Source organism: Pangasianodon hypophthalmus, chromosome 14 (genome assembly GCF_027358585.1).
Source record: "Pangasianodon hypophthalmus isolate fPanHyp1 chromosome 14, fPanHyp1.pri, whole genome shotgun sequence".
Taxonomy (NCBI): domain Eukaryota; kingdom Metazoa; phylum Chordata; class Actinopteri; order Siluriformes; family Pangasiidae; genus Pangasianodon; species Pangasianodon hypophthalmus.
This window is the reverse complement of record NC_069723.1, coordinates 11,084,089-11,101,833: the sequence shown is the minus strand read 5'-3', so window position 1 is coordinate 11,101,833 and position 17,745 is coordinate 11,084,089. Positions and strand designations below refer to the sequence as shown.

The 17,745-nt window shown below is 38.6% G+C and overlaps 2 protein-coding genes across 3 annotated transcripts; both read right to left on the bottom strand.

Annotated features, from left to right (window-relative positions):
- Positions 1-218: 218 nt before the first annotated feature.
- On the bottom strand, positions 219-9,402 carry ywhae1 (tyrosine 3-monooxygenase/tryptophan 5-monooxygenase activation protein, epsilon polypeptide 1). 2 transcript variants are annotated; one of them, XM_026924485.3, is made up of 7 exons: positions 9,172-9,402; positions 7,041-7,240; positions 6,848-6,954; positions 6,188-6,394; positions 5,715-5,851; positions 4,404-4,445; positions 219-1,428 (listed from the first exon to the last, which is right to left on the bottom strand). In XM_026924485.3, exons 1-6 carry the CDS (start codon positions 9,233-9,235, stop codon positions 4,438-4,440), a joined length of 723 nt encoding a protein of 240 aa, XP_026780286.1. In that variant the 5' UTR covers positions 9,236-9,402; the 3' UTR covers positions 219-1,428; positions 4,404-4,437. The 2 variants fall into 2 exon arrangements, with proteins under 2 accessions (XP_026780286.1, XP_026780285.1); XM_026924484.3 differs by lacking the exon at positions 4,404-4,445 and having other exon boundaries at positions 9,172-9,401.
- A 3,500-nt stretch (positions 9,403-12,902) lies between these two features.
- crk (v-crk avian sarcoma virus CT10 oncogene homolog) lies at positions 12,903-17,252 on the bottom strand. Its single transcript, XM_026923873.3, has 3 exons — positions 16,715-17,252; positions 15,222-15,793; positions 12,903-15,141 (listed from the first exon to the last, which is right to left on the bottom strand). The coding sequence occupies exons 1-3, from the start codon at positions 16,932-16,934 to the stop codon at positions 15,004-15,006; spliced, it is 930 nt and encodes a 309-aa protein (XP_026779674.3). The 5' UTR covers positions 16,935-17,252; the 3' UTR covers positions 12,903-15,003.
- Between the last annotated feature and the right edge of the window lie 493 nt (positions 17,253-17,745).

The window sequence follows — 17,745 nt, the reverse complement described above, 5'->3', positions numbered from 1 at the left end:
CATTTGAGTATAATTAACTAAGTTGCATAAATTCGATCACCATCCTGCCAAGAAGCTTTTATAGCTCCATGAAATGGTTAATAGTTAAATATTAAATATTTTTAATTCAAAAGGTTCCACCAGAAACCCACTAAACTCTGAAAGTTGCAGTTATCGGCCTGCCTGTCTTTTTATGACTGTGCCCCATTCTAGACAAAACGTAGAAGCAGTTGTGTGTGTTAATTTTACGTTTTAATGAAGACTTTCTCATTTAATCAGCATGGAAAATGCATATTATTATAAAACATGCAAAATTAAATCACAAAAGGTTTTATTTGAGGCAGTTTTATTTTAACTCCAATGTTAATTCCATGCTGTTTCTATATAAGAACAATAATACAGATTCTTTGTCTGTGGCTCCAGTCAAATTTCCAGTAGTAGTACAAATTAGCATCAAATTAAATATGAACAAAAAGTACAGAAGAAATTGGAGGCAATATATAAATTTAGGGGAAGAAGGGACATAGACTATTTCATATACTTATGAGAGCTTAAAATCAACTTTATTAGTGCTTTTTAATATTTTCAAACAGCCAATGGAGACCTGCATTTTAAGTTCTAAAAGCAACAAGGCTCCTTCAATTTTTAGAGCTGCAACTATCCATCCGTCATCAGCCTATGTGCATAATACAGTATTTTAGCACAAATTACAGTCCGCACCACTGCTAAATATCACTACGTAATCCTACTTTGTGATGTTAAGCATTTTGCTCCACATGGATAAAGAAACTTGCAAACTTGCTCTGAAAATCTAAATTGACAAAAAGAGCACTTTATTTTTGACTTGCCCTTTCCAAGGTTTAATTATTTTAACTGCATTTGATAATTGCACTAACACAAATATTACAGCTCCAACAACTAATTGCCTAATAGTAGACATATCAGTAATAGTAATAAAAGTTAATTTTGCAATTACATTAAGAAAAACTCAAATATATCCAGCAACTGATAAAATGTTGAGGAACAAAGCAAATAAACTTAAAAAAAAAAAAAAAAAAAAAAAAAAGAACATTGTACCAGGACACACACAAAAAAACAAAAAACAACAACAACAAAAAAAAAATCCAAAAATCTCTAAGCTCTGCCCATCAGAAATTACAGTTGATGTCTGTTTCAGAAGTGGTTTCTTGTTTCAATTAAAGGGATAATAAAAAAATGAATATTAAAAATAAAACAAATTGAGGACCCAAAAAACAAAACAAAAAAAAACAACAACAGAAAACGGAGGCATCAAGCTGTTGCGTGTCATTCTTGAGGTTGGGCTTGGTGGCCACCTTTATGAGTGGGCTTTGGGAAGGGGGCGAGTGGGCTGGAGTCTCATATTGGCTGTGATGTTTCACTGGTTCTCATCCTCCACATCTTGCAGCGCCTCTTTATTCTGTTCCTCACCTGCACATTGAAACAATACATCAACATATCAGAATTCGTCATGCAACTTTTTGAATTGTGTATTTTAAGATTATGTCCTGATAGCACCAAAAGCACACTATGCACCAATAATCAGAGCGTGTTCAACCAAGACCAAAGCACTTCCAGTGGAGAACGCATGCAACGAGGTGAAATAAATCATTAACAAAGCAGAGTGTGGTTAAGGGGAAAAAACAGTACTGAAGTGATCGATTCTCACACATTCCCGTGGACTTGTGTAACCAAGTGCCAAAAATGTCCTCAATATCCATTTTCTCACTGAGAACCATAACCAGAGGTGCACAATTAATGATAATTATATTTAGATTCAATTGCATGAAGCTGAATGTTAAATTCTCTCTCTCAAATCAAAGGTTGGTTGTGAACACATTTTCTTTTACGGTTCGTTAACGGTACTCTCACTGCACACTCCAGAGGAAACACAGCATGGCAGCTGTGGGCATAATTCCTGAACTAAATATCACATTACGCCACATTTGTGGGACACTGACACCCAAGTGGACATGGAGGCACATCATGTACGGAGATACACTGATGATAAAAACACTGCTGTAAATTTCAGCTCTTAAATGCAGAACCCTATTTGAGCTGTATCGGTTTTACCAAGGGAGGTATTATAATGCCAATGATTACTAATAAAATCCTTAATTTTATCCCAGTAAAAACTAGGAATGACCTTAGTTTACACAAGTCTGGAAAGTACAAGACGCCCTTATCTTACTTTTTCTGAATTTGATCTAATACGCGACACAGACATCCTCTTATTCGCCTAATCAACTTCCTGCAATCTTCGGCTGCCAAGGTATGTGAAACATCAGAGGCACAATGGCAGTGTGCTTTAGGAGTTCACATGCAAGATCTGTGTCATGTGAGTCACAGCAACATGCATTCAGTGATAACAGTCTGGTGCTAATCAGTGTAATACCCAAACCTGATAACACACAAAGCCATGTGTGATAGTAATAATACTGATGTTGACATGTATATCTGGGCTATCTGTGACAATTTGCACAAGTCAGACACTTTATCCCTCTCATATGGGCTCATTGCACAAACACTTGCTTGTACTTCTTAATACTACTAATACTGTTTCTATGCACTGACGTTCATCAGGTATGCAAGGATACTTGCAAGGTACTCAGAAGAGGACATCTGGTCATGTGAATTTTCCACATTCTTGATTTTTTAGGAAACATACTGTAAATTTAAGTACTGTAAACTCATATACTGCAAAAAATCTTAGCAAGAGAAGATACCTTGAATAAAGGGGCGATTATCTAATATTTCGCATTATGCGATTATAACAAAACTAAGATCAGTTAAGCCTATTACTAGTCATCTTATTCTACTGGCAGATAAATTTGCTCCTTTCTAGAAATAAAACTTTCCAGAAAAGCAAAATTATGTGCCAATAGAATAAGATCATTTCAAGCTTGAAATGAGCAAAAATATCAAGAAATAGGCTTAATAATTTTATATTTGTTTAGAATCTGATAGAGAAATGTTAGCTGATTTTACTGATATTCAGGATATTTTTACATGCTAAGATAAATAAATTTGTTGAAGTGTACTTGTGAATGAGGGTGATCCAGCTATTTAATCCAACATGGTTCGTTCTGTAAGCAGGAAGAATCACAAAACTGCTACAAGTGTGCTGAGAGTCCTCAACTGAGAAGATACTTTTAACTTTAACTGTAACAGCAATAACATTTCATTATGACTATTACTTCATTACCCTAACAATTCTTTTGGGAAAATTTCACAACCATATGCCCAGACTGAATATTTTTAAACCATTACTCATTAGATTTGAAAATTTAAGCTACACAGCCCCTTTGAAAAATTATATTTTTTCATATAAATATTATTACATGTTCTTTGGAAAAAAGCAGTTTAGAAAACCATTTATTGTATTCGTGTAAATCTTCTGGTTAATCTAACCAAAACTGTTTGTATATGAATGCTGCTATTTGAAGATCTTTCAGAATGTGTGGCTTTTTTTTTTTTTTTTTTTTTTAAATAACTCAAATTTTGTGTATTTGCACAAACCAGCATGCTTGTTACATTACATCTTGGAGCTCACACAATCCATTAATAATTTTCATTTTATGGGATTAATTTTATATAGTTCTCAGTGGAGTTGTTCATGAAACGTAGGCATGGGGTTACAGTTAGTTAACAAAATGATTGTCTTTATTATCAGACTGACTGGTCCCTTGAGCTGAATAAGTTAAATCCAAACCACAATAACTCCAAACAAGTAGACCTGCAAATAACGTAAATGTGCTCTGTCAGGGCAAAGTGGAAAATATCTTTGTACAAATTTAAATAATGAGCCTAATATCTCAATTATAGGATTATATTTATAAAATAATTTGTGCTGACGGATTCTGTGGATTTTTAAATACAGTTAAAGGGGTCCTGGACTACAAAAAGTTAGTAATAATACTTTTTTATTTTTTGAATTTGCACAAACTTAAACCATTATGCTTGTTAGATTGCATCTCGGAGCTTATACAATCCATTAATAATTTTAATTTTATGAGATTAATTTTATATGGATAGAGCCACGGTTCTCAATGTGGGGTTCATCAAACAGTTAAAAGGTCCCTGGCTAAAAAAACTTTGAGAACGCCCGAGTTAGAGAATATGAACCATCGCTGCCAACAGTCACATTACCAGATACCCTCAGGTGAGCATTTACAATTATACTAACAGTAATTTATATCCACAAGTCCTGTTTTCTACTTCCACAATGAAGTGTCCACATCTGCAGACTTTTCTCATATTTTAATCTCCATAAAACTGTTAATATCAAGACATGCTTGAAACACACGAGTAGTTTTCTGGACTTAGCAAACCTTAGCACAAAGGTTAAGGTGAGTGAGTGTCAATATGGTTAGCAACATAGTAGAGCAAGAAATGAGCTCACTTACAAATACAGTTTGTGGACAATTAACTTAATACCCTTTAGGAATCTAAACAGTAAGAATGGGGGGGAAAGCAAATGGTTAAATGGATGACAAAAAACATTTTGGACAGTAAGATGATATGGAAATGTAATATAGGCTGCAAAGTTTTTGTCTTTGATATTGATCCTAATTTCTTCTATTCATAGCAGAAATGCATTACAAATGCTTTTCATTCTTCCAAGTTACTGATTTATTGAAAAGGAAGCGAAAAATATTGTTTAGATTGTAGAGATTTTCTGCTGGAAGCACAGTGGGAACTAGTTAATGTATAACTAGTTACAAAGCCTTAATTAACAAGCACAATGGCTTCCTATAGTTATTTACCCAAGTACCATGCAGTGCACCATCTCTGAACATAATGTACAGTGAGTCATCAGTATTACTTTACTCACTGTTCGCAAAGAGAAATGCAGCACGCATTCAGAATTCAAGAGCTGTACATACTCCTGGTATCCAAGCAAATTTGAATAAAATAATTTATCAATGGAAACAGAACAAACATACCTAATTAGACTCTCGTGTTAGTCAGTTAAAATGATATGATTTTGTATCTACATTATGTGTTTGTGGCTAGCTAGTAGCTAATGCAGTTATAACTGGCCAAATTGATGCTCATGGGGGCAAAGTGTAAGCATTCTAAAGAAACTTTTAAACATTTTTAATGTTAATTTCCAAGTGGCAAGTGAGAGAATGCTCTAACAAACAAGACAGTATGTAACAGTAACGTTGTAGCTATATATGGAGAAAAAGAGGTCCCCATAATGCCAGCAGATATGCATGAAAATCTTTCAAATTTTTATTTCATTGGCACTTACGTTACACTATATAGCCAAATGTTTGTGGACACCTGACAATCACACCCATATGTGGTTCTTCCCCAAACATTTGCCACAAAGTTGGAAGCATGACATGTTCCAGCATGACAGTGCTGCTGTGCACAAAGCGAGCTTCATGAACACGTGGTTTGCCGAGGTTGGAGTGGTAGAACTTGAGTTTCCTGCACAGAGCCCTGACCTCAACCCCACTGAACACCTTTGGGATGAACTGGAACAGCAACTGTGCACCACCACTTTTTGCCTGACATCAGTACCCAACCTCACTAATACTTTTGTGTTTTGTTCAGCAAGCACACACAGGCGTGATGGTCAGGTGTCCACACACTTTTGGCCATACAGTGTATATTATATTAGACTCCTGGTCCACTAATCTTCACTAATTTCTTATGGCTATCCCCCATTTGGAAATCAGATGTGTGATGCATGCTGAGTGCCTTACCATCACCCTGCATATCTGAAGTCCATAGTGTCAGATTATCACGTAACAACTGCATGATGAGTGTGGAGTCCTTGTAGCTTTCTTCACTCAATGTGTCAAGCTCAGCGATAGCATCATCAAATGCTGCCTTCGCCAACCTGAAACCAGTAATAAATCACATTACTCTGGTGTAGTGCATTCCCAATTAAACAAGAAAGCAAGACATTAGACATAGAGTTGACATTTCAGCCCGAGCGCCAGAGTCAATGCCAATTCCTCAAATTCCAACATGTGAACTTAAGATAGCAGGAGCCAAAATGGGCTTCCTCTTTAATTAGCCTTTAAGGAGCATGCTCACGGTTCATTTGTCTGACCGTTTGACAAGCCATATTAAAAGCTCAAAAATACACATATATAGTGAGAGCTGGGCAAACTGTAGGCTGTTTCTGCAGTTATATATCAGAGCAGTAAGACATCCCAAAATGAACACAAACCTGCACGCACGGTCAGGAGAATTAAGGATTTCATAGTAGAATACGGAGAAGTTCAAAGCGAGACCCAAACGAATGGGGTGTGTAGGCTGAAGGTCTGTCATTGCAATATCACTAGCAGCTTTGTAAGCAACCAAACTGTTTTCTGCAGCCTCCTTCCTGTCGTTTCCTGTGGCAAACTCAGCGAGATACCTGTGGTAGTCCCCCTTCCTGTGAAATCAGAGACACAAACAAAATGAGTGGTTATGTCATTCATACGCACAGCCATTCACCACTTTCAGCTGAGGTACTTTTGCAAATTGTTTAAAAACAATATACGTTGAATGCTTAATACATCTTATGCCTAGGAAAATAATGAATATTTAAAAAACGGCAAGTAGCAAAACTTTAGATGAACAGTTTGAGACTCAGAGTCCAAAGAGACGACATTTGTTTACCAAAATGAAGTAGGATTTCAGTTTTGTTTCTGGTTACCATGATTACACCCAATATATCAACCTATACATATCATTAACCCCACCTTATTAATCCATCCATGAGGTAATCACTATTTAAGAAATCCAATTTTTTATTTTCATATCCTTTTCCATATAGCCAAATAACATCAACAATTTTTTTCACTTGCACCTTTAAAAAAAATAAATAAATAAATAAATTACATACATTTTGTAGTAGAACACCTTGGACTCTCCTGAATTAGCAGCTGGAATTAGGTGCTTGTCCAGCACATCGAGGATGTCATTGCAAATTGATTTCAGCTCTGTCTCAACCTGAATATGAAAAACATAGTGACTGAGACACAGAACAAAACTGACAATTGCTCTGCGATTGGATTAACTGGATCGTAACTCCTTACTGTTTGCCTGTACTCCCGGATCATCTTCAATTTGTCCTCTCCACCCTTGTTTTCTTCTTTCTGCTCAATGCTGCTAATTATCCTCCAGGATGCTCTTCTGGCTCCAATGACATTCTTGTAGGCCACCGACAGCAGGTTTCTCTCTTCGACTGTGAGCTCGACATCCATCCCAGCCACCTTCTTCATGGACTCAACCATTTCTATAAAATTAAACCATAATGGTGTTTATTTCACTGCAACAATAAATCTCTCTTATCCATTCATTCATTACTGAAACACACTTGTCATGTCATGATTAGAGGATTTTATATTTCCAATACATGGAGTACCTACTGAGAGATAGATACACATTAAGACTGTGTAACAAAACAGGGTTTATTTAAATCACACTCTGTAACAAACAAATAAATAAATAAAATGGATAGATGGTATGCTTAAACTTGTATTAAACTGAGTGATAGTCAGTCAAGAGTGATGATTTATGGAGCTGATTGATTGATTTACACAACAGCGTTCGACATGTCACACCCACACCGAATTTAAACATAACATGACGATACTTTAGCGACCTAGCCAAATGTTGAAAACAGTGAAGAGTTTAATATATATTTTTTAAACTGTGGAGCATTTCTCCACCAATACACTTTAACAAGGACAACTAGACGCCGTGCCAAATTTGACTGTCAGCAGCGCTGATGGTGATGGAGCCAGAGAGTCAACAACAGGAGCTGTCTGACATGTCCGAATGGTAGATAACATATTACTTATTTTTACTGATGGAGACGCACTGACTGTGTATCAAGACAGAACTGTGTTGTCGATCCGTCTGAGGTAGAAGACATTCTGGCAATAAACTGCCCAAGTTGATAAAACATGCCTCCAGAATGTTCCTCTCATGTAACTGAATTTGCAGATTACACCCTCTTGCACTCCAATCATTTTTTCCTCAACCAAGAGATAGAAAAAAGGAATAAGGTGCAGGAACACACACCGTTCTTGCTGCTAACTGTAAAGCTGCTACTGTAACACAAGACCCACCCAGGCGGAGGGACATGTACATTCTAGAGAGCGTTTCATTGGATGAACACAAGACTAGTGCAGGATGAGTCATCAAAAAATTGCAATCATTCTCCTGTAAGTCACAATCTATAAAAGTAAAATGTGAATATATCCAATACTATTTTTTGGCAGATATACCGTCCTATTGGTGTCCAGGTACCAAATAGCTCTTAAAGACCAGTTTTGATTTCAGGGGCACTTTAAACTTAAGTTAAATGGGCATTTTGTGCCTGTGAATACACTGACCACTACAGTAGTCTGGATCCACTGCTTCAGATACCCAATTAAACGAGACTGAGTTTTTTTTTTTTTTCAAAAAATGTTCATTACTAATAGCTGATAAGAATAAAATGGCAGGCAACTATGTTTCATATTACTTGGACGAGTTCGCCGAATTCACCTGCTTATTGCCATGTTTTTGCACTAACCTGAGGAGAAAGCCTGGTCGCCATGCAGCAGTGTTGCTCTATATAACACACACACACACACACACACACACACACACACACTCACTACATGAGCTCAGCCTGCTGTTGTGGCTACTTCAGGCTCTAACGTCACTTAGCAAGTTGGAAATAACGTTCCTAACGCCTTTGCTGTGTTGACAACCGAGATTTGTTCAGAGAGTAAACCGGCGGATTTGTCTAATCACGATTCCTGCAACCTATAATTAAATCTGTCGGTGTCAGGTGGGGTGTAGAGGTCTGTAACTCCCCCCTGCCTTGGCTAGCAACAGCTCGCCTCGCCCAATAACTATCCGCCATTTTGTCTGTTCCACTAACGTCTCCATCTTCATTCCATCCCTCATCGAATTCTGATGAGCCAAGTAGTTTGCTCCCGCGAAATGAATTCTCGTTAAACGACCCAGAAAGCGGGTTAACTACACATCTTTATACCCACCCATCAACTAGTTTAACTAGTTGCTTACAAATGCTGCATAAGCTAGGTCGCTAAAATTAGCAGCCAGGCTAACTCGAGCTAGCTATAGGAAACACTACGCCCGACAGCTAGCGTTAGGGTAAGGTAACGGGCTAGCGTTCAGAGAACACCGCTTCTTTAAAATTCAGCTTACCGTCATATCTCTCTGCTTGTTCAGCAAGCTTAGCTTGATATACTAAATCCTCCCGGTTAGCCATAGTGAATAATGTGCAGCGAGTGTACTTCAGCGACGGATTTGGAGAAGAGGAGCGTGTTAAAGCGGCAGGCCCTTGCACAAGCCAGCAGCTGCAGCCTGAATGGTGCTGAAGCGCGTCCGCCGGTCAAACTGGAGGAAAAATGGCGGAGGCTTTCATCCGGGAACTTTGGACAACAGCAGGGACCAACCATAGTCCTTACTTTATCCTTCAAGCTTTCTGGAAAGGTTTTATTTTTAAAAAGAATCCATGATATAATAATAATAATAATAATAATAATAATAATAATAATAATAATTATTATTATTATTATTATTATTATTATTAATGGTAAGCGTGTTTATGTATTTGTGTTTATCATTAAAAATAAATATTTATTGATTTGTTTAAAAAAAAAATACATTTTGTAATTATTGTTGTGAAATTCTCTTGTTTACTAACACATTGTGGACTGAAATTTCAATACTTTTTTCCCCCCCAAAACATATACATATTAGAGTTATCATCAAAGCTATTCTGGTGATCTTGAGACTTAAAGACATACTCCAGGAATACTTTTCCCCTGATCTGCACTGCAGGGATCCTTCACTGGACAATAAATTAGACTCCCTCAGTACCCATTTATTTCATATACATTATTTAAATGTGTACAATAATATTTTATCTATTTATTGGAGTTGTAGAGCTTTTTATTCCTGAACTTTTCACTGACAGAATACAAAATTGAACTAATTATTTATAGGACTGCATGTTTTTGAGGCAATGAGCACTGGATTAATCCCATCTGATTAACCAGATAAACAGCCTAATAAGTACAAGAACTCAATAATAAATATGTTAACTTATATAATGGGGTAGGTGCATAATGTTAGTGCTGCTGCGTCGTACCTCCGGGGTTGAGGGTTCGAATCCTGCCTCCGCCTGTGTTTCGGGGGTTTCCTCTGGGTACTCCGGTCTCCTCCCCCAGTCCAAAGACATGTGTTGTAGGCTGATTGGCTCTTCCAAATTGTCCATGGTGTGTGAGTGTGTGTTCGCTTGTGCCCTGTGATGGGTTGGCAACCTGTCCAGGATGTCCCCCACCTTGTGCCCTGAGTCCCCTGGGAGAGGCTCCAGGCTCTCTGCGACCACAGGGGATGGAAAATGAAAAAAAAAAAAAAAACCTGCTTCATGGACCCTGGGGGTCCACTTTGAGAACCACTGCAAGGTTTGTGGACAAGAACAAAGACACACTTCTTTCCGCAGAGAAGAGATGAAAAAATTGTTTACATAAACATGCTGGTAGTTGGATTGGCTAGGATTATTTGCCCCTAGGTGTGAACGAGTGTGTGGCTGTGTATGTGCATGGTGCCCTGCTCTGGACTGGAGTGCGATCCAGGGTGTAGTCCCATCTCACTCCCAGTGCTCCCAGGATAGGCTCCGGATATATCGAGACACTGACAGGATAAAGCTACTGAAAGTAGTAAAGTAGTAAATTTACTGAAAGTGAGTGAGTGAGTGAATGAAAGTTCTAAATCTGTCCAAATCTTTCTTTAAGGAAGGTGACTTTCTCAGATATTTTTCAGAATTATTCATATAACACATGTTCATAGATCCTGCATTCTTTATAAGGATGAAGGTGTAGAGATGCTCCTAGGCCATTTCTAGTCATTTCTGGGGCTTTAAGTATACTCCAACTTCTTTCCAACATTAATGATTTAAATTGACACCTGCAGTGTTATTAATAATTAATATTGGTATTTTACTATATTAATAATTTACTCCACATCACAATATAATTCTCTTTAGTTTTGATATATACATTTTTTTTTAAAAAACAGTGTTACTTCTTTAAGATAATGAGAAAAATTGATGGCACTGCATTGGAGTCTGTGTGGTTGCATTGTCTAAGCTTTTGTATTACATCTCTAGTTATTTGATTTGTATATATATAAAAAAAACTGCTGTTTTTACCCAGGAAAAATTGGTACTTGCCAATAAAAATGAATAAGTTGAACTAAATGATTCTGGCTATATTAATCAGTACCTTTTAGCTCTTTGTAATGAATTCAGTATTGTTATATCACTTAATTATGATCTGTGAGAATCCCTGGTTTGAAAAGATGCAATTTGGGACCTATATTTCCTTCAGCTGGTGTGTAGACACAGGAAATCATCAACACAAAGACCTGTCTCCACAACAATCCATACAAAGCCTGATTAACTGTGCCTCCTTGTGGAGAATCTTCTCATTTCTAAACATGTTACAAAGCCAGGTCAGTGCACTCAGAACAGGTGTTGTTCTCCAAGATAAAATGAAGCAAATGTACCCTCAAAGGTCCCAGAGTAGTCCTTAAGTTCCAAGTACACTCACTGAGCACTTTATTAGGAACACCTGTACACCTACTCATTCAACAGTTTCAGTGTGCAGTTTTCTATGTATCAACTGTGCAAATGGCAAATAAAAGATTTTGACTATGCAATATGTACTTTGTAAAGACTATGAATATACACACATGAACCACTTTATTAGGAACACCTGTACACCTACTTATTCATGATGTTATCTAATCAGCTGATCGCGTGACAGCAGTGCAGTGCATAAAATCATGTAGATACAGGCCTGCAGCTCCGAGTAATGTTCACATCAACCATCAGAATGGGGGAAAGAGTGATCTCAATGATTTTGACTGTGGCATGATTGTTGGTGCCAGACAGGCTGGTTTGAGTATTTCTATAACTGCTGATCTGATCTTGAATATTTCTATGATTGCAGATGGTGGGGTCAGAATTTGGCACCAACAGCATGAATCCATGTTGACACATGCCTTTTGTCAACAGTCCAGGCTGGTGAAGGTGGTGTAATGGTGTGGGGAATGTTTTCTTGGCACACTTTGGGCCTGTTAATACCAATCATCGCTTGAATGCCACAGCCTATTTGAGTATTACTGCTGACCATGCGCATCCCTTCATGGCCACAATTTGCCTAGGAACATTGTCATGCTGGAACAGGTTTGGTTCCTGTCAAGGGAAATTATAATGTTACAGCATACAAAGGCACTAAATACAATTGTGTGCTTCCAGCTTTGTGATAACAGCTTGAGGAAGATCCACACATGGGTGCGATGATCAGGTGTCCACAAACTTTTGGCCATATAGCGTATTTTTAGTGTTGTCTTGCTTCTCGAAAGCTGAGAGGATAGACTTGCTCTAAGTGGGAATCCATTATGAAGATTTTTTTGAATAGCCACTGATCTGACAGGACTATACGTGATATGGCTGGCATGGTGGTGCGGCGCAGTGCCGCTTCACGGCTCCAGGGTCCCTGATTCAATCTTGAGCTGGGGTTACTGTCTCTGTGGACCGTCTGTGCATGTTCTCCCTGTCGGTTTCCTCCTAATGCCCCAAAACCTGCCGGAAGGTGGACTGACTACACTAAATTACCCCAGGCATGAATGAGCATGTGATTTTGTGTGCACAGTGCCCTGCGTTGGATTGGCATCCTATCCAGTGTGTATTCCCTCCTTCCCAGGATAAGCTTTGGATTCACCACTACCCTTACAAGGATCAAGTGGTTACTAAAGATTAATGAATGAATATGTAATATCTTTAAGCAAATATGTATGTGACAGAAATGAATGCATGTATATTAATCATGTACGCTGCTCAAAATTACTGACACAGTCAAAAGAACGGGGTTTAAATAGTTTACTATTGGGGGTTATCTTCATTTCATGTACAGGAACAGGCTGATCCAAGAAAAAAAAACACATTTAGATGTTTTATGAAGGACTTAAATGAACATAGATTAATGTCACACGTAAATATGTAAATTTTACTAAAGACAATAAAAATAATACTTTAAGTACAAAAACGTATGGGGCACTGTCACTTCTCAGCCGACTTGGACATAGCACATGGTGGTTCTTTCTTTAGGTGCATTAGTCATAATTACTAGGAATGAAACAAACAATGATTAAACGATCTCAGACATGAGACTCATCATAAGCCTCTACTGATCTTCATTTTATACAGTTTATGACAGAAATAAACTGACAGAAAGAAGGAAGGAAGGTCATCTCTTATAATGTGTACTAGAAAAATACCAAACAGCCTGGAATATTGGGCTCAGTTTAAATTTCTGTTGGATACTAACACCTGATGTTTTATGGCTTATTAAATGTTTGGAATTTAATTTTGGCTTAGACCTGTACAAATAGGGCCCTACTTCAAATGAGTTGATGCTCCATAGTTGAATACTTGTCTTAATTGCATTTAGCACTAAAGCAAGAAAAAAAAAAATCCTTCATTAATGTGACATATAAATTTGACTTGTTTATTATTTCTTCATACCCAACCTTTACATTTCAGATATAATGGAGGGAGAAATTTCTCAGGTGATTGTCCCTATTCAGATGATTAAACATGATGTTAATTCTGATCATTCAAAGGACTGCTAACAATAATCATGCCCCTGGTGTTTTCTGATGGTCTTTCAATCAGTGCTATACATTTGTTCATTAAGTGAATTTCATTAGTTCCATTTTTTTTCTTTCAAAAAGTGGTAAGCAGTGACAGTAAGTGGAATACATTGTTTAAATACAAGAGGGCTTGTTACGATCCTTGTACCCTATTTTATCCATTGTTTATCAGGCTATATTAAAGACGATTTGCTTCAGTTATTCGGTGCTTTTGCAATAAAGGCAAACAGCTGGTTAAAGGAACTATTATTGTTATATATAATGAGTGATAACATTGCCACTATGAAGCAGTGATGTGTGATTGCAAATATTGCTGTACGGTTAAACTGATACTCAGCTGGCTTACAGATACATAAAACAATCATAGATGAAGACTACTGTAGTGTCCTATACACTTCTAGAGACATGTTTTAGGCATTTACATTTTACACACAGTGACACATACAATCTCGCTGTGTATATCAAAGTGGTAAAACTGGTGGCATCTTCATGTGATAATTTAGTGGGGTAGCGCAAAAAAAAAAAAAAAAAAAAAAAAAAAAAAGTACTACTTTTTTTTTTTTTTTTTTTTTAAAAACAGATACACAAGTTCAATCAAGTGACCTTGTGCTCGTTTTTCCCCAACCAAAACTGATTTGTAACTGCTAAATAAAGTGTCCACGGTCCAGAAACCCTCTCCTGTAGTGATCTCCTGTAGTGTTAACAAAGGAAAGGGATGGTTTAACTAACAAGACTCAACACAAAAATACTTCTGTGTGCACAAAAATGCTTAAAGGAATACAAATTAAGCATGTAATAGTAAACAATACGTGTATGATCAGCATTTTCTCTCAGACATCTTGTACATAATCACATGGTAGATTATTTGTAGTGTGATGGAAGGCTCCAAACGAATCCCCTTCAATGCAGCCGGATTTTAGCAAATCAGTACGAGTAGTGTATGCTACTCAAATGCAGAGGAACAGTCCCTTATAAGCAACACCGCACTGCTTAAATTTCGAGTCCAAGCAGACTTGTCCCCCCCCCCTTCTTTTTTTTAAATGCGCAATAATCACACCAACATTCGATCTATGGTAAACTATAGAAATGTCCATGGTGTTTAGTGTCTACTGAACGATTAACTTCAATCGTTGCATAAGATCTAATCAGGAAATGGCTGTATATATTGGCATGAATGACATGATGGCACAGAACGAACGGACATACAGGAAAAGGATCTAGTAGAAGAGGCTACTGCTGGGCACATCAGTTATGAGGTGTGAGAGGAGAGGGTGTGTGCATTTAAGGGCTGTATAGGAAAACCAGTCTCCATTCTCAGCTCGGGTCGTCATCGGGGTTGTGCTGATCCAGTAAGCGCACGTGCGTGAAGGGAAAATGGCCTCTCTTTCCCTTGCACTCGCCCTCCCATTGCCCGTTCACGTTGATCTTTGTCACCATTACCAAGTCGCCAACCTGAAGCAGGGGACAAAACGTTAACGTAAGAATATGATAAGAACAAAAAGCAAAGTTAGATCTTCTCAATGATAACTTACCTCTAAAGCAAGAGCTGTCTTATCATAGGCATTGGGAACTCTTTTCTGAACCGCTCTGGCCAACACGGGCCCATTTTGCAGGTTGGGTAAAGACGTGGGCTGGGCGTACGGGCCTGGCTCACCGAGCAGAGGAGGGGATTGGGAATTGTGGCCATCTGAATTCCCCACATTGCCTGTTCCTCCACCGCACAGGGTCCCTGACGTGGGAGAAGCTGGCCGGAATTTCTCCACATACGGCACAGGAATCATACCCACACGGCCTTCTGAATTCCGTGCGTTCCACCACTGCTCTTCAGGCTTCTCCAAAACCCGCAGGATATCACCTTTTCGAAAGGGCAGGTCCTCGTCGTCATTGCCAGGGAAGTCGAACAGAGCACGGACATATTCCTCCTCAAGCCTCTGGGGAACTCCTCCTGGCCCCGTGCTGGCGATACCAATCCCCGAGTACTTGGCTTTGTTGATGGGCTCGATCAGAGTGGTGGTGTCCAGGTAGTGTATCTTATAAAACTCCAGCAGGGCAGGTAGTGCATCAAATTCCTGGTCTCCAATACGAAAGCGAGAAGTAGCCAGGCCTGAGGGGGGAGACAAGAGATTATACAATGCCTGGTGAATAAACAGCAAGTTTATATAAATGCCTACATTGTCTTGAGTCAAAGCCAGCTTTGACTGCCAGAATTTTCTGGTCCAAAGCAACTGTGTGTAGTATTTGTATTTAAATTACGTAAGAAATTGTGGACCTACAGCCTGTGTTTCCATTTTGTAACCATTCTGATCATATCTGAATCTTCACTGGGACTTAAGAAGGATCTTTAATAAATCCTTTAACATATTTATGATAAGAAGTGAAAATGATCAGGGATTTTGTTCTAACCTGTCAATGTCAAAGGCTTCAATATTTATTTGCAACACAAATGTATACGTTTAGAATAATGCAATGCTGAATAATATGCACTGTGGTGTACAAAACACGAAAATTACACTTCAATTCTCACTCACGTCTATATTTGTGACTTTCTAATCTACTGCATTATATGGTCATGGAATTTGACTGCTTAGCTATTTTGCAAGCTAACTAGCAAAGCTAACGGCAACTCCTTGTGGCTTTATGGTTTCTAACAAATGCAGTTCAATTTGATTTGTCCGTATTATTCCAGAGGAAGGGAAACAGTCTTTCATGAGTCTTTCGACTCAGATGCACGGCTACATGTGCCTAAAAGATGTGCATTACGTTATCAAGTAACGTTAGTCGCTAGCTGCAGAGAACGTTAGCATGCGGCTAACTAACGTTGGCTAGCTAGCTAATGGACAAAATTAAACTATTAACGTCAGGTATCTATAGAAGATTGTCGTTTTCTGGAGTTTAGAAGCTATTTCGGGGAGATAAAACTGCTGTGGATAAAAAATGACACACTTAAAGGAGTAAGTGCGTTGTTTTTAAAGAATACGTTAGTGCTAGTCAGTGGGCAGGCTAGTTAGCATTAGCGCAGTCTTACCCGGAGCGGACTGCCGGCTGTTGCTGATGCTGTTGATGATATAATGAGAGACTTTAGAGTTTTCTGACACGGATAGCACATAGTCTCCGGGGCTGGTGATAGAGTCCCGCACTAAAAAGACGCCATGTCTCTGTCCCTGCAGCAGGGACACGGCCTCTTGTCGGCTAAGTCTGCCCCAGTACCAGCTTCCCCGGTCCTCCGCGTCGAAGTGTCCGGCCATGGCTGCCACCCAAAAGCCGAGGCTTCACCCGGGCCTGCTGTGTGTCCGGATCCGCCAGCCGCGCTCAGCTCAGCTCATACAAAAACTTCAGCGCCTTTCCGCCGTTCAACTCGCCCCGAGCAGCCACAGCATCCACCTTCACTCACAACCAGTGGGAAAAAAGGGCCACAGCTCCAGCGCACATGTGCACAACCAACCCGCGGCTGCTTCCCCCAGATCAGCGGATAAATTATGGCACCCCGACTTGCACTAGAAGTTGTCACTGGGGAAGTTCAAATATTTGAAATGGCGGACTGGTGAAACAATCTTTGCCCTTATTTCCCGGATGTGACGTCACGGCCCCTCCATATCACTCTCGACACCTTCCAGAAGGAAAAAAAAAAAACCAAACAAAAAACCACCACCTTCCAGAAATAACCATTTTGATAAGGAGAAATTTTGAGACAATTACAATAAGGTTACGTCATGTAACAGACACGGAAAAGTCTTGCGCTAAAACGCAAACCAAAGTCCACACTTCCGGTTCAGTACTCAATGTTTATCATTTACTTGGGTGTAGTTTATTTGAAAAGTGTGAGTAACGATGAGGTTTTTATTTTTTACATCCGCTGTACACTGTGGAAAAGATTAGTGATCTTCTGTCAGCCTGTCTATATGAATCAAATTATATATATATATATATATATAAGAAATTGTGGACTATATATACTATATATACACACACACACACTCTTAAAAATAGCATTGTAATATTTGCAGTGGCTTGAATGACCACTGAATGTCGCCATCGCCTATAGTGAGATGTACATTT